The sequence below is a fragment of the Planococcus citri genome, chromosome 2 (genome assembly GCF_950023065.1).
Source record: "Planococcus citri chromosome 2, ihPlaCitr1.1, whole genome shotgun sequence".
Lineage (NCBI taxonomy): Eukaryota > Metazoa > Arthropoda > Insecta > Hemiptera > Pseudococcidae > Planococcus > Planococcus citri.
In genome coordinates, this window is record NC_088678.1 from 41359978 (window position 1) to 41380558 (window position 20581).

Here is a 20581-nt window from a genome sequence, read left to right on the forward strand (position 1 = left end):
CCTTGCCTCATACCAGAAAGTCCCCCAGTCCCATTTTTTCATAAATTTCTTTTTAAAACAGCTAAAAACTCTTTCCCCTTTTTTTCAATTCAAAGCTGCTTTCAACAAAAATAATTAAATAAATTCAATTGCATATGCACACGCACACATTTATTATTTTTCAATTTTCAATACATAAAATTAAAAATAAACAAAAACAAATTATAACCGATTCATTAGTTCATTACCACTAACTGCTGCTGGACGCTGGTATAGGTATTCAATATTCATTACCACTAACTGCTTGCTGGTATAGGTACGTACCTAATTTAGAAATGAAAAAAAAAAAAAACAAGAAAATAAATATAAAATGAAAATGAAAAAATCTGAAAATGAAAAAGTATTGGTAACACTCAAAATTTCCCACATTTTTCCCATTTTAAGGTTCCGTTTTTCCCACACGGGACGTGGTAACATTGAGGCTGCGTTCAAGTGAAGATGTGGATTGCGGAGATAAAAATTGAAATGAATTTTGAATTTTATTAATCTCTATCTTCGAATCTTTAACCTGATTGGCTGTTATATTATCACTCGCCAATCAGGTTGGAGTATCTTGCATCTCCCGTCTCCGGCCACATCTTTCGTTAGGGCTAGCATTTAAGCATTCCCTACATCGTTTCAGCAACGCGTACATGCGCGCGCACGCGTATATAAGTAGTTTTCGTTTTCGTCGTTGTTCCGCTGCTTCTATAGCGTTCGAAAACGAGTTCTAGCAACCAGCAGCGATGGCGGTGTGGCAGGACAGAAGGCTTGGTAATCGGAAGGTCCAGAGTTCGATCCCCGCTCGAATCCAAATTTTTGAAAATTTTTTTTTGCCATAAATTTTTTTTCAAGTGTATTTTATTAATATTGTTTTTATTTTTCGAATAGTATGCCGAATTAGGCGAGGCGAAGCCGAGCCGTTCATAATTTATATTTCACTCGATCGGCATTACTCCCCTTGGTGAGTTCAGACGGAGGCTGGACATTTACCGTGTATGTAGCACTTGCGGTTGTTTATAAAAAAATTGTACTCACCGAGGCCGAAGGCCGAGGGAAGTTAAACGACATAGTATGAACGACAAAGCGACCAGCGCAACCGAGGCGAAGCCGAGGTGAGCAGACACAACGCCCCCCAACACTAAAAACAGCAATATATACGTGATAAATATCCCTTGTTGCTGAAATGCATGTAGGGAATGGTAAAATGCTTAGGGCTACTATACGGACTACGGACAGCCGCCTGACTGCCTGAGCCGCCATTGCACAATGCACATCCAAGAAATGGATAAACATAAACCTTGTTATCTTATCAAGTCAAGTTATCATAGGTACATGCATACAATTATTCATGTATAAAATAAAATGCAACTTTTTCGATTGTTCGCGGGTTCGGATGAACTTTCATGAGGTCTCAAATTAAAGACGATGAAATTCCCTATCGATTGGTGTTAAATTTTTATCATTTCGCGAAAAAATAACGATTTTATGAATACTTTTATTTTACTGATTTTTGCATACTACGTACGTCATCTTTAAACTGAAAATACTCGAAATTTTCAGTGGACACATAGGTATATTTTAATACAGCAAAATGTTCGTCATTTTATCCTCTTTAAAATGAGCTATTACCGAAAGCTCTACATGCAACCGTTCAAAAGTTTTCGAAGTTTTAAGTTGCGAAAACAAGTTGCGGATGGTAAGTATTGAACTTTGAACTAATATTACTCAAAATTTTCAGTGATTCACTGTGGCCAACCAAAGTATTTTAGTAGAAAACTTTTTTAGGGGTACTCGATATTTCTGGGCACCCTGTAGACTTGACTTTTATCGAAGCGCTCAGCGCTGACAACCCATATTTCATGGTTTTCTCGTTTTTTTTGGGAAACGCAAACAAAGGGGTTTGGGTAAAATTTTAATAGAACTTCATTTTAAAATATCAAAATTTGCTATCGATTAGTATCAAATTTTTTGAATTTCGTGGAATAGGTAATAACTTTTTACCAAGTGATTAATTTGAATTGAAGTTACTCGGAAATTTTCAACAAGCACCTACGTGCTTTAAAAAACCAAAATGTTTAAAATTCTGTGCTCTTTATGATTTATGACTTTTTATTCGAAGCGCCAGCTTTTACCAAAATTACGTAAAATTTTAAATTTTCAGTGAACACGGGTATTTCAAAAAACCAAAACGTTCAGTTCAGAATTTCATTCTCTGCAACATAGTTTTTTATTTGAAATTCTAACAGTTTTACCGTTACTGTTCAAAAGTTGCTGAAGTTCAAAGTTGCGAAAAGTGAGCTATCGCAACTAGCGCTTATTCGAATAAAAAACCATATTACCTACCTAAAGAGAATTGAGAATGAAATGCTAAACATTTCAATTCTTTGTAATCCATGTGTTCACTGAAAATTTTAATTCAAAGTCAGATTTCTACTGCGCGCGTCATGCTTTTTTTACGACTTTGAATTTTGAAAACTTTTGAACGATGAAATAATTTATGATTGAACAAAAATTATTAAACAATTAGAATTAGAACGAAGAAACGAACTTGTGTCTTGTAATTAGTAAAAAAAAAACAAAATTGAAAGATACGAATGCCAAAAAAATATAACTGTTCATAACTTGAAATAAACTTAAAGACAGAAAAGGAAAGCGCTGAAGAGGAAAAAACAAAAGATATGTAGGTAGGTACCTATATAAGACCTAACCAATACTTTCCGAGATTGCGAGTAGCCGAATATTTCGTAAAATTAAAATCAACCAATTTTGAATCTCGAATTAATTTACCAAATTCAACTACATACATACGTAAAATGGTACCTAGATAAGGTAAGTGCTAAATACTCGTTATGTTTGTATTTGTAACTTCGTATGCTATAATTGGATATTGGGACGCATACAATTACATACATTATGTATATATGGCAACTTCGCATTGGCGTCATCGCAACTTTACCTACACTAGAAGGTAAATTTTACCGACACGAGACACGACTACGAGACAGTAGGGAATAATTTAGTACCTACTCATACTCATACAAATGGTATTATTTACCGATGTTTTTAAAGTTTCAGTCAAGGTAAATTGACGTTGTTATTAACGTCAATGGTGCTATATGTATGCCAATGCCGAAGCCTGTTAACCTACATAGTAGATAAGATAATTACCAAAGTTTGTTACGTAATATATAGGTGCTCTAATTTTGAAACCTCGTACCATTGAGCATATAGGAATACGAATTGTTGAAATTAACGTCTAGTCCAGCTGTCCAGCATAGCTTTTTTCTCGATTTTTCGAATATTTTGGATTTTGAATATTTACCATTTGCCATACAATAATAGTAAACAAAACCGCCATTATTTTTAGCCCAGTTTTTAACTGGCGACTAGGTACAGTATAATTTGGAGGATGTTTTTTTCGGAAGTCTTCGGAAATGCTTCGGAAGGATTCGTATGACTTGGAGTTTTTTTATTTTCGCCCGGTTTCAGCATTTCACCTAATTATGCAGTCTTTCAACTCGTCATGAATGATGAAATTAAGGGTATTCTTTACACTTGTTATCAGTAGGTTATATTCGGGAAAAATGCTCAACTTATTCGTCTAATTACTCCGCGAATTTTTAACCGATTTCAATGGGGTTTGTTTTAATGTGACGTTAATGCTTTTATCTAGCGGCGTACGTAGCGATTTTTCGAAATTATCAATTATTTTTCTCAAAAAAAAGCTTTGAAAAGCAGTAACTTGCGAGCAGCCAAGCAGGCAACTGAAGGGTTATATCAAAAATGTGGCGACGTACGCGGCTAGATCTCATTTTTTTGAACCATACTGTAAAAAAAATTTTTTCAAAAAGTTGAAATTTACGGAGTAATTAGACGAAAAAGTTCAGTACTCTGATGGATGGAAGCGGGTGGCGGGACATGTGACATTCCAAGTAACAGTTCAGCCAAAAAAATATAGAGGGAGTGCTTGGGTGTTGAACGTTATGAAGAAGGGTAGTTTCGTTCTTCACAGATTTGGGGTATTTAAAATATTATTAAACCGGTTTTAGTTCTTCCGACTTCGCTTCTTCTGAGGTTATTATTACTGGGTGTTGATGTCGATTTGATTTTCTAGTTCAATAGGCAAGACAAGACGGCCGCCTAGGAGTGGAAAATTTGGTGGGGGAGGGGGTAAAATTTGAATAAAACCAAAAATGGATGGATAATTTTCTTTTTCAAAAATACAAAATGAACAAAAAACGTAGCTTAATATTTACTCAACAGTCAACATCGAGAAAAAATGGATTTTTTTCCTATTATCAAAATTTCGTTTCAATTCTTGAATTATGAAATTTCAGAAGCTTGTTCAAATTTTTTAAAATAACAAAGTTTGAAAAATAGACTTTTCTAATCGTCAAAAATAATGTTTTTACTTCTTGAATTATCAATTTATAAAAGATTTAGCCTTTAGCTCTCACTTTACGTGTAGGCTTGTTTGGTTTTTTTTTTTTTTAATAATAAGTACATTAGTAAGTACATACTCGAGTTTCGCCCAGGAAATTTTTTTGATACATATGCGTGTGTTATAGTGTGTCTGTGTACCTAGTACCACTTAGTAAAATTCCATTTTATTTCGATCAATTACATAGTTGAAATTACGTATTTGAGTACTAGTTTCTAATGTTTAGTAAGTATTTAACTTTTAAATGAAAAATTGCCAAAAACTTATATGTAATCATTTTTCGAGTTTATGAAATTGGCAATAATGACCAAAAAATTGACACAACTGAATTCTAAAATATTCCCCCAGTTTCAGAAATTATATCTTTCCACTTTCCAGAGTGCCTATTGAAACCAAAAAAGCAAATTTCTCGCTTTTTTCTTGCCTTTTTCGTGCTGTTTTCTCGCTTTCAAACATATTCGTTGAAGCAAGGAAGCAATTTTAATTCTCAGATGGAAAAATCAAAATCTTAAACTTTATAATAAAACCAGTCATTTTAATGAAAATGAACACTCAGAGTACCTAACGAGTAAAAAATTACCTAATATGTAAAATAAAATAAATTTGATTCAAAGATGAAAATCAAAATCATGTTATTTGGGCAGGGGGATGCATCATGTCATTTTGCTAACCAAAAATTGTGATTTTTCCTACAAAAATCACAATTTTAAGCATGCTGGACATCAGCGCGTTTACAGATGAAATCATAGAGGGAGTTTATATTTTTATGGTGGGAGGGGGAGAGCAAAACCAGATTTTTAGACATGAAAAATCAAAATTTTTGGTAATTTCTCGAAAACCCTTCATAATGATTATTTTATTGAAATTATGGTAAAATTAATACTCAAGCGAAACGAGAGCGAACATTTTTCGAAAAATTGTTCCAAAAAACGAAAAAACGATCATTTTGTATGTTTTATTTTACATTTTCACCGGAGCACAATAGTATCAAAAATTTTGAAAAGTTGGTGGTTCTGTTCAGAAAAAATGAAAAATTCACACTTTTCAAATGGTTCGTGTATTGGGAGTATTTCTAGAATTCTTTAATTCAATTATTGAATTCTTAAGATTTTTGAAGGCAGCATGTTGAATAGCCATGAGCGAAGCAAGGGCAAAAGTTTTGAAAAATTTGTAATTCAAAAAGTACATCAATTTTAATAAAAGGATTCAATTTTTTTCATTTCAAATTTTTCAAAATTGGTGGGATAACTTTGAAGCATACGTTTCCAAAACGCACCAAGTCCAAAAAAATATTGATAAGAAATTCATGGTATGTACTTACAATTAGTACAATTTGGAAACATACGTAGAAATCAGCCATTTTGGGCCGAAACTTCAAGCTAGATAGCCTTGCAACCTCAGAATCTTTGAAAATGGACTTAGTGCATTTTGGAAACGTATGCTTCAATTGTTTAGAGATTTTTTATGTGAATTTTTTGGAAATTTTCTTGCTTTTTAACCACCTATATCAATTTCTCGCCTTTTTCTAATTTACCCAAAACTCCAAAAATAAGCGATTTTAGAATTTTTAACCACTCAGTAGAACTCCAAAAGAGGTCTTGGATTTTTAGGGCAATGACGACCTTGATCCTTGATCGACACGACACAGAATCTCAAGTATACTATCTTTCAGAACTGGTGCAGTTATTTTCGAAAAGAGGTGGGGGTAGTGGTAGAAGTAAAAAATCACAATGCATATTTTGAAAAATTCCCTCTTTGAGGAAAATTGGCACGTCTAAAAAGAACATTCAATTGCAATAGAACACAAAGCTGGTTAGCTGGTCATATAAAAAGTACTTATAGGAAAACAATTTGTTCGTAAAATTTTGTTTCATTGATTAATATAAATAGGTAGGTAGAGGTACTATGAACCTTCTACCCACAAATGCATTTGAAATGGTGATGAGTTATGCAGGGATTATTTTAAGGATTTTTTGGAGCTACACAACCAGGATAATTTTCAGTATCAATATTTCCCCTTTGTTATCCCAACTCTCCCTTCTTCAGCTTCCCCAACACTCCAACAGCCAGACAAATTTTGTCGAAAACTATACAACTAATTCTATTCTATTTTTCTGATTTCAACATTTTTCAAATTCAATCAAGGTTTTTTGAAATTGAAACTCTGCAGAAAAAAAAACCAAATTGGCCTGAGCGATGCGAGGGCAAAAGACTGAATTCAGTTTTTCTGATCTCAACTTAGGAAAAAAATCACTTCAATAAATTTATCATTTTTTTTTCTTAGAATGTCTCAAACAATACTTACAACCTGCATGCAAAAAATTGACCACTTTCTACATGGTGGGAAATCATATTCTATAATTTTGCTTGTTCGAGTTGATATTAGCATGGAAGGTGAGTACCATTGAGACACTTCCACATGAAAAATTTCAGATCCACACCCCCTCCCCTTTTTGAGGAACCCCCATTTTCTGAAATTTCAATAGCACTTTTCTCAGCCCGATTCAAACCGATTTTGAAAATTTTTCAGTATGTTGTGGACATCCTTAGGAGGTACCCTCACAAAAATTTCCAGCCACCTCCTCTCATATTTACCCCTCAAAATGGCGTAAAAATGTGTCGTAGGGGGGTTGGGGTAAAATGGGAATTTTGGGGGAAATAACTAAGTATCAATGAATAGGATGTCGTTTTCTTATGATTCGATACCGCTGAGCACGAATATGACGTCAGATTTTTTGCTATACTCATCTAGCTCTCTCCAGAGCGCCTATAGCCCCTTCAAATTTGACTATTGTTGAAAATCATAAAATAAGTTTAAAACGCCATTTTGGACAAGCCCCTTATCTTCTAAAAAAAAAAATATTGAGCCATGTTTCACTTTTCAGATAATTTCGGAAAAATATAAAATGCTCAATTTTGACTTGTGAAATGAACGATCTTTTACCTAAGTGTTTTTTGATTTCAAAAATGGAGCTACTTTTTCCATTATGTAAAACTTTTCCGCGAATCAATTTTTGGTTGAAAATTTTTCGTATTTTTTTATCTTTTTTGACAGTAAAAATATTTTTTTTCTGGATCAACCAAGCATCCTACGAAAAAAATAATAGATGAAAGTAGAACATTTAAACTTTAAGCACAAATCTAGAGTAAGAACTAAGGTTCCTATCAAAAAAAAAAATAAACGTGCTATACTGGAATAATTTTTTTGTAGGGTGTTTAGTTCGACTAGAACGTCCATTTTCACCCTTAAAAACGACGAACAATGGAAAAAAATTGTTTTTGCGGAAAATGTTTATGAAGTGGAATTTTTTTATCATTTTTCTTGAGATCAGTGTGAAAAACCCCATCAGATTCACCCTCAAAAATTCAATATTTCACTTTCACTGTTCACATGAGTATGTCCTCTCTTCTTTTGATACTTCAGCTTAGGTAATAAAATAAGACTTGCGAGAAAAAAAAACAGACTGAGAGAAATATAGGTAGGTAATAGGGCTAGGAATAAAAATACACAGCAGGGTGAAGGTAGGGGTAGGGTGTACAGTAATGTAAAAGTCACTCTCGAATGTATCACACCAACCCTAGTATACTGTAGTACAACAACCAGCTTAGACAGTTTAAAAAACTACGCAAGTGCGGGGTGAAGGGTGTGGGTATTGTTAAGAAAAGGTTGTGTAGTATGCGCTTTTGTCTGATCGTGAATGAATAGAAAGAAGAAATGCACCTCTGCAGTTCGTGAATTATGGTCGTTCGCGAGGTAAATCACCAAATGTAAACATATATGTTAAGGAAAAACTGGTATGCAACCAGAAACCACACTTAGTGATAAAGGTGTAAAGAATACCCTTAAATGGAAATGGAAATGAAATATGAAAAATCAAAAATGTACATGTTTATGTTTTAAATGTAAAGATTTTTTGGTGTGCCATTTCAGTCAATTACGTTGCCCAGCGAACAGCGTTGAAAAATTAAATAGGTAAAATCCAAAAATGTGAGAATGAAAATTGAAAAATGAAAATCGTAAATCTTCGCATCTTTTAACGTTGTATTTTGATAATCATGATGGTAAGAACTAGGGCACCTATGAGGTATTATAGTTGAACTCACGTTGAAGCTTAAGAGTTGATATTCCAGAATGATATTTGAATTTGTATCAATTAATAAGAGTACCTATGTACTATGTAGGTATATGTATTTTACATTGGTCCTTTCCTTTCTCCTTTTCAATGGAGTAGGTGGTAATTTATTTTTTCTTTTGGCATTGAAAATAAAAATGATACTCTATGTATGTAATGTGCATGTGTACGATACCAAATAATTACAACATTATTAAAAACGAAAACATTCACTCATCATATTTTTTTTTGCTGCTAAGAACAAGAACAAGTCGATGACTCAAATCAAATTTCAAATCAAAATCCAAAATACCTACATGTTATTAGGCAAGAATCAAGATCAAGAAATACGTAATAACGTATAAGTATACATCAATAGGATAATTATGAATGTTGAATTTAAATGTTCAATGTTCATAATTATCATACACGATCGAGTGATCTCGAATACCAGGCGAAGATGAAAAACTCCAAGTCATACGAATCCTTCCGAAGCATCTCCGAAGACTTCCGAAAAAAACATCCTCCAAATTATACTGTACCTAGTCGCCAGTAATTTACTTTGTTTGTGCTTTTGGGTAAATTGTACAAAATTTGTGACAAATCAATATGGAGGGGGGCACCTATACAGCGCGCTTGACTTGGTTCAGTAAAAGTACCCAAATCACTTTGGAGACAATTTTGTAAAGTAAAAAATTGTTTGATGTGTACCTAAGAAGTCCTAAGCCTTCACTCGACCGTTTCAACTTTTAAACACTCAAAATTCAATTAATCGCGTCAATTCATTTAAAATCGCCAACATGGGTTCTTTTACTGAACCGGGTACCTGGTTCAGTAAAAGAACTCACGATAGCGATTTTGATAAATGTAAGCGATTAATTGAATTTCAAATGTTTAAAAATGTTCAAGGGAAGGCTTAGAACTTCTTTGGTACTCATTAGTCATTAAATCATTTTTTACTTTACAGAATTGTCTCCAGAGTGATTTGGGTTCTTTTACTGAACCAAGTCGAGCGCGCTCTACAGAAGCTCGCATGGAATCTGAATTTTTAGCCCTCCATGTTTTCATACTCAAAAGGTTGGAGTTGGACGAACAATATAATCAACTGTTTAATTTAATTTTAATCCACTGTTGTAATAATGTCTGTAAATCGAGAGCTGAAAAACAAACTCGGAACAGTTGGAACTTTCGATAAAAATGTATTTCATAAAAAGTACATTATTATTGTATCATAAACAAGATATCTTCTCTTACCATGTATATACAAATTGATACAAAAATTTATGATAATAATAATCAATAATAAATAAAGTAGGTAAGTATCTAACGTAAAACATTTTCATAGTGATACAAATGAAAGCAGTAATAAATTATTGGAAAAACAGTAGGCCTAAATACAACGCATAACGAGCCTAATAAATACATCGTCTCGTTATCCATTCTCAGGCCTGTACGAATTATCACATTCAGCTTTTGAAAGGATAAAATAAGCTCTTTGTTATCAAATTCTTAAAAAAAGGTAATAAACACCGTCACATAATAAAAACAAAGTGGGCTTCAGAATTTGGGGGGTAATTATTCAACGAGTATGATTTCTCAAAAAGGGGCCAGGGGGAAATGTTCGAACCAAAAAACAAAAAACCATAATACTGATCATTACTTTCGTAACATGTTAATAATAGTTACGGAATGTTCGACTTCGCGAATAAATAATTATAAATTAAAAATTACATGGTAACGACGGAAAAATGTTGACTTTCACCTAAAAATTTTATCAAATTCCACCAATAAACATTCAATAACTAGATTTTGTTGCATTAGGTCTAACGCCATGTTATTCGATTCCTGCTCGGGCCACATTAACGTTGGTCCGAAAACAATGGCTATATTTGGAATGTGCATTCTATTGAATTCTTGGTATTCGGAAATTCTGTAAAATCAAAAGTAAGATTAGTCATATTCGAGATTACTATCAATAAAAGAGTTTGATCGAATGTACAGGTACTTGAGAATAAAAGAATAAGTAGGTATTCGTATTTTACCTTAGCAAATGCTGTAGAAGAAATTTCAACGTGTCGTAATTAGCTTGAGGCAAAGCTTTGACTATTTCGCGAAACTGCGATATTTTTTCTTTTTTATTGTGATTGTCTGAAATTAAAAAAATACAAATTTTAGTTAAAAAGTAAAATTCTGTATGCGTGTTTGTAAATACAGGCCTTCTATTGGTCTACAAAATTACTTTTGTGATTCATATTCATCTCTGGATGAAGAAAAGAATCATTTTTCTCAGAATTCTCGAAACATTAAATTATAAATTGAAAAAAAAAAATGATCTCATTAGGAAATATGGCATTGAGCTTAAGTTTTAAGGAGACTATTTCACAGGGAGTTTTGAAGGATGTTTCGACAAGGCGAAGAAAAAGTAACATTATTGGATTCAAAGCAGACAACACACCGCAAAATGAGTTCAAAATGAACCCTGGTGATCCTACAGCAACCCTTACAGAGGAGGCACAAAATTTCAAAAAATGAATAAATGAGAATGCGTGAGAATTCATTTTATCATATTTAGTTATCGAATGACGTATCTCATAACGAAGTTTACTAAAATTGAAACAGTAATCAGGAAGGAAAATTTTCAATCCTTCATTAGTCTTCATGGTTACTACGAGAATATTCTCCATGAACTTGCTAATTTTCAAAATATAAAAATATTATGTTATAATAAACTTTGAACTTCCGCTTCACCTTTTAATCCAAGAAATTCCATGACATTGGCCATCAAAAATCAAAAAGTGCACTTCTAAATTGACGATTTCACAAATACGAGTACGTAAACTTATCATTTCTATAAATTTAAACTCGGTTTATTTACCAAGCGTAAGACTCGAGTCACCAGGAAGAAAATTGAACAAATAAAGTATTAAATAATCCACTTTATATGTATAATGATTCTTTTGACATTGAACTGAATAATATGAGACAAACTCAAGAAATAAAAAGAAGAAGAAATGTCAAAAAAATACATAAACTTTCAAGTGAAATTTCAAGAGAGAAAGAGAGTTTCTTTTCGTTAGATCAGCATTATGGAAAACACCCAAAACTGTTCGCAATGATACGAATTCATCAAAAAACATTCTTCAAAATTCATCATAGATCAAAAATTTTTTACTCAGATCGAAATTCGTCATCTGAGTTTTGATGTATAATTAAAATGAAAAAAAATCTATGAGGTAAAAATAGAAAAAAAGTAGATAAAAAAAAATAACAACAGAAAATTTTTTTTGAAGGGAAAATCTTATGAATCATGGATATTTTTGACATCAAAATTGAAAAAATAATACAAAACAAAAACAATACTTTTCTGAAAAATACTCGTATTATACTGACTTCCTGACATTACGCTATAATATCACTACTATGCATTTTCGTAGAAATAATGCATCATGGTACTAGTATACTATTTTTACAATTTTTTGAAAAAAATATCATCGCATTAAAAATCAAACTGATACGAAAATACCCATGAAAAATTCGAACTAATATCGTGACATTTTAATACAATATTTGGGTTGCTGACAGTGAAATCCCCACGATTCATAAATATTTCAGCGTAAGTACTCGATACCATAAAATCATTTCTTGATATTTTGATAGAACTGAACAATTATACATCAATTTGAACAAAAAATGGAAAACAAGTCCTTCAATTATCTACCCTTAAGTTTTTTTGTTGTGTTTTTTCTTTTTTTTTTACTCAACAGTAACCTGGTAAAATGGCTACCAACACTTCCCATTCAACACTCAAGAAAGTCGATTCTTTAATTCGACCTCTGGCGATCAATGCCCAATGCCCTTTCAGCCACCTCCCGTTTATCAATTTGAAAAAATTCGAATGTACATAATTTTGAAGATGTAATGGGACATATAAATTCTCATCAATTTTTACCTTTTTTCGTTTTCTTGGCGTTTTTGAAAATATCAAAAAAAGTTCAATGAAAGATTCAGGTACGAATCAGTTACCGCAAATTAGCTAAAATGAGCCTTTTAGGAATGATTACTTTAGACAAATTACTTTCCTAAAAAGTGGGAAGAAAAAGGTTATATCAACTTTTGTGATTATTACGAAAAGTTGTGCTTTCAACGTAAAAGTTCAATTTCGTGCTTTTCACTTTTTTATCATTGATTTTGAATCTCCTGACCCTTCAAAGTTTGATACTTCATCAAAAAATCGCTACTGGTATGAAAATCACAAGTTCCTTCCCCCTCACTAGAGATCTAGGATGAAAATTATGTAGATAAATTTACTACACTATCAAAGCGAATTCGTAAAAAAATATCGAGTGAAATTGGAGAATCCATCCCACTTCATTTTCAGTTCAAGTTGATATAAAACTACTCGGCCAAAAAAAAACATGAGAAATTTATTGTCTACAATTGGATCAAATATTGGGTGAAAACGACCGTAGTTTAATTGTGTTTACATCCATTTTACTAAAAAAAAAAACACAACCAGATTGGTCAAAAATTAACCATAAATTAACCTATATGAATCTTTCAAAATTCCACTTAATCGAAGAGAAGAAATACACTAAAAATCGTTTCATCACCAGAGTTGAATATTCAAAAAACGAGCCGAAGCTCTGAGATCAATTTTATCAACATCTCATTAGACCAAAACTAATCGATAGGGGCTTTTATACAGCTATCGCCGACATTATAATACTTACGAGCAGCTTTAATGGCTTTTTGGAATAATTGGTACGGTATAAGAGGTTCTTTCAATTCCCTGAAGAATAATTTTAAGGCACCGGTCAACACGTGCACGTCTTCTTCTTCTTCTATCACAGATAAATTGTTTTGATCAACCTACGCAGAAAGAAAAAATTATCACATAACGATAGCCAACAACGAAAAAAACCATGAATAACGTACAATGTACGAATACACGACATATTATATTATTTTATCAACACGTACTTGCAATCTGATTTTTTGCACTTGCGATAAATTACCGGAGGCTCTGTATAATCCGTCTGTTTTCATATTTTCTTCGGATTTTTCGATACAGTTAATGCAGCGTTGAACGAACAGAGGCACGCGAGGAGTTTCGTTGCCAGCAACTTGACTTAGAAAACAACCGAACGCTGGTTCATCTGAGAGGGGAAGATGAAATGAAATTATTATCGCGTAAAATGCCACGATATCGTACCGATTTTTGAAATTACCTTTCCAAATTCCTTTCTTAACTAATGACTCCATTGTTGGACGACGGTGGAAGAATTTCTTTAATTTGGCTTTAATTTTAGTCTGACGTTCGGCTGAACTGACGGTCAAATCTTCCATACTGCCATCTTTATTTTTAGCTGCGCATACGAATAAAATACGCGAATTAGTCAACGTAACCAAATAAGGAATAAATTTATTGCATAATTTACCTAATGTACACGTATTTGTATCACTACAATTGGCGGGAGCGGGAAAATAATGCCAACCGGACCTCACTATCATTTTAATAAACTAATATTTGGCAAATTAAATCGAAAGAAAAAATTATAACCATAGACTCGAGCATATCATTATCAGTTTATTACTGAACACTGCGAACAGTACTGTATGTAACGTCCAAACTAAGTATGATTTGTGCTCATTCAACAGAAGGGAAATGATTTCATCTGTGACGAATTACATATCAACATTAAAAAATTCTCCCATCGAGAAATACATATCAAAATTAAGGGAAAACCGCCTACTAAACGAAGATTATAATTTTGTCATATATGGAACTGAGATTTAAAAAAATTTCAAGTGTAAATTAGGTCACGCAGGTACACCTACCTTTAACAGACTTGGATCGGGTAACTTTGGAATTTTTTTTTGATTCTGTTTCCAGCGATGCATCGTCGACATTAACTGGAGGATTACGTATAAGGCGAGAACAACTATCGGAGCCGAACGGCTGAAAATAAATCACAGTTGTGTTTTATAAACGAAACGATGAAATATAGACGACCTCGATAAAAATTGAGAATAAAATCTTACTAATTTTTTAATCACAGACTGAATAGCTTCCAACCATAGATCGACCTGTTGAGTCGAGTCATTTTGGATTAGAACTTGTAAACCGAGAAGAGTACTGATCATATAGACGTTCTTGCGACTGGATACTTTATCTCCTCGATCGATCAAAGCTCCGTTCAATTCTACGCACATTTCCGGTGGCTGACCGCCGCTGTTTTTCTGGAAATTTAATTATAAATAGGTTAATTAAAATAGGTATTATCAATTTTCTACGAACAATTTTTATGACAAATTCTGCATTATAGATACGAAACGGATTTTCCAACTTACCCACGCGGTGAATGATTTGTGATCTTTGAAAAACAACAACGATAGTTCGGTTAAAGCTACGTACGAAGATGTCCAATTTTTTCGAATACGTTTGGCGTTTTCCGTAATTTTAGTCCGGTTCAGGGTACCTTCTTTTAAAATACACTGCAACAAATTGAACTTCAATTAGAGACATTGAGTTGATATCCACATTCGATTGTTCGAGGTAGTCCAGAAAAAGTATTACTAAAAACTGATCTTTTCCTCAAAAACGAAAAAAAAAAAAATTGAAACCTTCGCTCCAATTCCATAATTGACATTTTCCTAATTAATAATCAATTAAAAATTTTGAACTTTTACTTCTTTTTTTAAATTTAAAAAATAACCTTCCAAGGCGATATTTTTTGTTTTTTTTTCATATTTCTAGGCGGACGAAAATAAAATGGGAGAGCCAAAATTTATTTTTAATTAAAGCTGAAAAACAGTCACAAAAGTACAGTGGTTTTGCATCAATTTGCATGAATTGACAGAACATAATCAAAACGCCAATTATTACTCTGAAAAAAATATGTTTCTAGTCACATAAAAACAATCATGTTTGGAGGTCCAATTTTGTCACCATTGAAAAAAAAAACATTTTAGGGAGCTCAGATTTTTAAAAACTCGCAAAATGAGTGATTTGGGGCTTTTATGCTCCTCAAGTGGTGAACCCTGACGAGGATAGCCGTTGAATCTACACGATTATCCGATTTTTTTCAGGAAAAGTCCAGCTACGAACGACTAGATACCAATTCGATGCTCACCATTTGCCCATTATTCAACTGAGGCCATTTCTGCGATGAAAAGGATACCGGTGGGTCGTCATTTCTGAAAATTATAAACAAAAATTAGTCAGTATTTCATCATCATCAATACTTAGTCATTTTTAAATGAATATCTAAACTAAAAATAAGTAGTCCCTACTCTATCATGAAACCCCTCACTTTTAAAAGTTTTTCAAATGAAACCTTTTCAAAATTAATTTTTCTCGTAAATTCAAACTTACGATTACCGAACACGACATCGTAATCGTCGGCACCTTCAATCAATAAGGTCAAAAAGTACAAACACAGATACAGAAAACACCTACACCTAAAAATATCAACGCATAAAACATCATTACACCTCAAATAAGTAAGTAATGAAAAAATAATCATCAATCATTCTACAGAATGCCATCGGTCTTTAAAAAAATGAGTAAAAAAGAGACGACTTGAAATGAAACCCATCCTAAAAAATTTTCAATCGACATTAATAAATCATTGGAAATTTGAGCAGAAAAATTACGCCTTATTATTTCAACGTTTCGATGACACCGACATCGACATCGACAGTGAACAGTGACAGCGACATTGGCATTGGCTTGGCACTGACAGTAGGACGTTGAAAAGCGACAAACGTGCCGTCTTGAATACTCACTTAGGTTCCATTAAAATCATAGATTTCGATTTAATGGCTCTATTTCGACTATTATCGGTAGCGGTAACGGTATTTTCATTCGGTGTAATACTGCTTCTAGTAATGACGGGTAAATTCGAGTAAACATGATCTGGCTGCGATTGCGACTGGTCTTCGGTTTTCTGCAACACAACAAAATATCCCTCTAATTAATACATACAAAATATACCATACAGCGGCAAAATGATTTATATATGAATACATCGATTCGACATCGAACTCCGCCCGATGCGGTTTAGCCGCGTGTAAACGATCAAGACGACGCGACGTCATCTAACCACCCATATAGTTCTCCAATTTCATAGACAAGTGTAGAAAAAAAATAAGTAAAAATTTACGACGCCAACAAAAACAACAACTCGGTAACGGAGCGGTGTGCAGAGATTCGGTAAAGCGTGAAATTAAGACGTGCCATCGTGCCATCGAGAGCGTTTAATAAATAAACTCGTTAACTGATTCATCATCGTATATAGGCGTCTAAATTAGCTACCATAAGTTTTTTTCTTTTCCTAGGTACCTAGTATTTTGCATCGTCGCGTCGTCCAACCACACACGTACAAAGTACTCCTCAGAGCTACATATATGAAGACATACACAGGGTGTCCCATGTCTCATCAGATATCTGACATGAGCACCAAGAACATGAATTTTCAACGAAATCTAAAAATACTAAATTAAATTCATGTTTTGATTCGACCATCACCTCCTCCAACCCGGAGACTCAATGATCTTTTGAATTAGAATTCATAAATCAACACTCTTGAAAAATGAAATTTTTGAATAAATAAATTTCGACATGAATAAATCAACGAGACGGGCTGAAGAGCCAGAGGAGAGCAGATCAGATCAAAAACCAAGTCCATATTTGCAATCATTCGTAGATGACGGGAAGGGCGTAGACGAATAAGGGAGACATTGGCAGGGCTAGTAAAAAAAAAAATGAAATAAAATTCATCAGCGCCTTTAAAAACATCACAAATGATGCCCAACGTTTCTGATTTTTTTTCAAAATTGAAAAAATGTGCTCCTCCTCCATTGTTATTATCAATGGTTCGAACGACAAAAGAACCTATCAATTACTGAGTCATTGATGTTACTCATTTTCTAATTGAAGCATGGAGACCCATCGGTAACTCAAAAAAATTTTTAGATACTCAATCGAATAATTACGTAAATTTTAAGAGTTTTGAGTTTTCTAAAATGCCCCGAAATTTGCACTAATGGATGAAAAAAATCTTATCGATATGAACGGGAAAAAGTGTCTTTATAGAGCCAAACATTTTTAAAAATGCAATAAAATTTTGAACTGTAAGATTCGAAAACTAAAACTTTGAACAACTTTAATTCTATTCATAATCATAACTCACTTGTGATCAATGTGATCATGTTGTGGAGCTCACCTTTGAAATGCACAAGCTGAGAAAATTGAATTTTTAAGGGTACAAATTTTCACAAAAATTCTATGAAATTTCGAAAAATGTAAATGGAAAACAAATGGTAGGTACTCAAAAAGTAAAAAAATGACTTGGCAGGACTCTTCGACAGAAGATTTTACAAACACTTTGAAACTCACTCCCCGGGGGGGGGGGTTCAAATTTTGCAAGTGAATTTGTCGTTTTTAAAATGTTTTTAGATATTTTCAACTTCTTTTGGAAGGGGGTGTAATTTTCTATTTGCGAAATGGGAAGTTCTCAAAAGTAGGCAAATTCTAAAATTAGAATAGCAAGTAATGAACTGTTTCAAAAATCTACAAACGAAGGGCATACTTGCAAATATAGCAGGATTGTTTGACATCCAGTAAAAATATGAGCCTCAATTGCACCAAAACCACCCAAAAGAAAAGATGGAATAACAGAGGTTGAGAGGTATATACATACATCCATGCCCTACAAACGACATAGTAATATCACACATTATTTTCAATTTTCTCTAGATATTTAGACAATATTAAGAGCTTTTGGGTGGAAAAGGAAGGGGTAGGCGGGATCTGATCGAAAAAATGAGCTGTGATATTTGAACCTGGCGTCTTTAAATAACCAACAATCGACATGTCACTTCAATTTCAACATCTTTTTGAATTTTGATCCAAATTGAAAGTTCTTATGCCCCTTATGGAGGGGAAGAGGGCTAATATCTTATTTTAAAAAATAGTCGGTAAATGGGAGACAAAAAAGAGCCTTCGGTATAATTTTTTCAAATTTTTAAATTTTATATTTAACTTTTGCATGTATCATGAAAAATTGAGCTTTCACCTTAAAAGTTCATTTTCGAATATTTCGTATTTTAATTACCGATTCTGAATCTGCCATCTATTCTATTCAAAACCTCAAAAATATATTTGCTCCGAGTTTAACCAGTCTTGAGTACGAGCTTCAAAATTAGACAGTTTCACAATAAATAAATCGCAAATACGTGAAAATTACGAGAACCCCCCTCTCTCTTTCCAGAGTTAAGACAAGAATGAGGAAGGTCATTTCACTAACGACTAACGTGAAAAAAATGTAGCAAAATCGGAGCACTCGACTTCACTTTTGATTGAACTGTCCCTTCAAATGTTCAAATAGACACCCTGTCTAATTTACAGACTTCCCCTCGTAATACCCGATGCACTGGCCGACAGCTAGGTACAACCAAATCAAAGTATAGCAAACGTTCGATGAGACACCCTGTATAATTCACTGCAGCAGGTATCCCACATCAAAATTCAGGCAGCATGAAATGATATATTTCGCACTCGCCGCTAATTATCCCTTTTACGGCGGATTTTCTCGCCTTCTTTATCCGTATCTCCGGCACTGAAACTCATCATAATACATCATCTATGTATTATTTGTACAACGAATATACGCAGACGTACATTGTATGTAGGTACAATACCGCTCTAGGTAGAAGGTACGATCAGCCAAGTTATCATTTTTGATGCAGGTACTGATTTTGCTACACTTATAAGTAGGTACCTCTCTATACAGACCTATTCCTTTCGGGGCACGTATAATTAACGGTAGCGCGAGTCCGCGCGGTCATCGTATTCGCGTACTCCGAATACCGAGAAAATTGCTCGGCAATTACATCATTATAAATGTGACCTTTGCATTACACCGCACCGGCCAACAACATTGTTATCTTACGAGCGAAGAATTACACGCGACTTTTATAAATCCTACGTATCTATAGCTTTCTTGCTTGGTACGATAATTAAAACTTCTCTTTGGTTAACTGTCCGTCTGCTGCTCCGATTCTGACAACGTTGTCGATCAAGTACCTACTTACCTCTCTCTCTCTTGATACACGTTTACATACAGTATTACTACCTAACGACTAGTAAGTGAACGTCAAGTACATTACGTACGAGTATATGAAACCGTTAGGGGAATCTCATCATCAGCAATAATGAGACGATTGATTCCAAAAATTTAGGACGTAGATATGGATATTGAATAATAACGAGTTCGAACGTAATTTTCAAAAGTCCTATTTCTTTCTTGATTCTTGCTTTAATTCTTTTACTCAGAACTTCTAATATATTCTGCTAAGACCCGGATTGAGAAATTTTTCGAGGAAAAATAATTGTTCATAGGAAATTAATGAAACGTGGATAGTTCTACATATTATTCACTATGAAAATTTCTTTCCCACTTTTAAAACGTGAAACACCTCTAAGAATTGAAAAGATTTTAGACCCCCACCCACTCTCCTCTCTTTCGAAAATTTGAAAATTGCTTTTCTTCATCTCGTACATATGTAACCTCTACGCAGCCAATTTGAACGTCATTCATTAATACGTACTTCATTGAAGGCACTGGAGCCAGCGACTGGCAACGTCCACGACGATTCGGTGCTGTTCTCTTCGAAGTAGTAAACTCGGCCTTCGTCGTCGATTGAATAAAACCACTGAAAAAAATTACGTCAATTAGATTGATAACGAAATGAAATCTACAGCAATTAGTGGCACAGACATACTCTAGACATGCATAGGTTCATGTACATGTACATAATGTGCCCTCCCCAATATATGATCTCTTGGGGGCTCCTGTGATTTTACACTAAAATAATGTACTGTTACATAGTATACGAATAAAAATACGCTCATCGTCGTCAAACAACATACCGACGATATCCCAGATATTGATAATCGTTCGTATCGTACTCATATCATTTTCGAGGTCACATCAAACGTACT

The 20581-nt window shown here is 33.6% G+C and overlaps 2 protein-coding genes and 1 long non-coding RNA gene across 8 annotated transcripts in view; 1 reads left to right on the plus strand and 2 right to left on the minus strand.

Annotated features, from left to right (window-relative positions):
• Window positions 1–133: 133 nt before the first annotated feature.
• Window positions 134–1318, minus strand: LOC135835813 (uncharacterized). The gene is made up of 2 exons (XR_010556955.1): window positions 1057–1318; window positions 134–303 (listed from the first exon to the last, which is right to left on the minus strand). It is a non-coding gene; the product is annotated as an uncharacterized LOC135835813 (long non-coding RNA).
• Window positions 1319–1384: 66 nt separating this feature from the next.
• The window catches only part of OSCP1 (Organic solute carrier partner 1), a 55989-nt gene continuing 36792 nt past the window's right edge, over window positions 1385–20581 (plus strand). The window contains exons 1-2 of one of the 3 annotated variants that reach the window (XM_065350241.1): window positions 1668–1717; window positions 2549–2850. Coding sequence is in view for 1 of the 3 variants with exons in the window: in XM_065350240.1 (XP_065206312.1) it covers window positions 1639–1717 (79 nt within the window). In the remaining 2 variants the exon portion in view is untranslated. Of the gene's footprint in view, window positions 1718–2548; window positions 2851–20581 lie in introns of all 3 variants that reach the window. The other 2 variants (XM_065350240.1, XM_065350242.1) reach the window with 2 other exon arrangements.
• Window positions 9754–20581, minus strand: part of LOC135835806 (rho GTPase-activating protein 12-like) — a 45134-nt gene continuing 34306 nt past the window's right edge. For all 4 annotated transcript variants that reach the window (XM_065350234.1, XM_065350236.1, XM_065350235.1 and 1 more), the window contains 11 exons: window positions 20188–20292; window positions 16363–16523; window positions 15708–15771; window positions 14926–15069; window positions 14617–14814; window positions 14413–14533; window positions 13803–13940; window positions 13555–13730; window positions 13305–13443; window positions 10617–10722; window positions 9754–10504 (listed from right to left, as the gene is read on the minus strand). In XM_065350234.1, the coding sequence (XP_065206306.1) occupies window positions 10333–10504; window positions 10617–10722; window positions 13305–13443; window positions 13555–13730; window positions 13803–13940; window positions 14413–14533; window positions 14617–14814; window positions 14926–15069; window positions 15708–15771; window positions 16363–16523; window positions 20188–20292 (1524 nt within the window). In that variant the 3' untranslated portion in view covers window positions 9754–10332. The remainder of the gene's footprint in view (window positions 10505–10616; window positions 10723–13304; window positions 13444–13554; window positions 13731–13802; window positions 13941–14412; window positions 14534–14616; window positions 14815–14925; window positions 15070–15707; window positions 15772–16362; window positions 16524–20187; window positions 20293–20581) is intronic.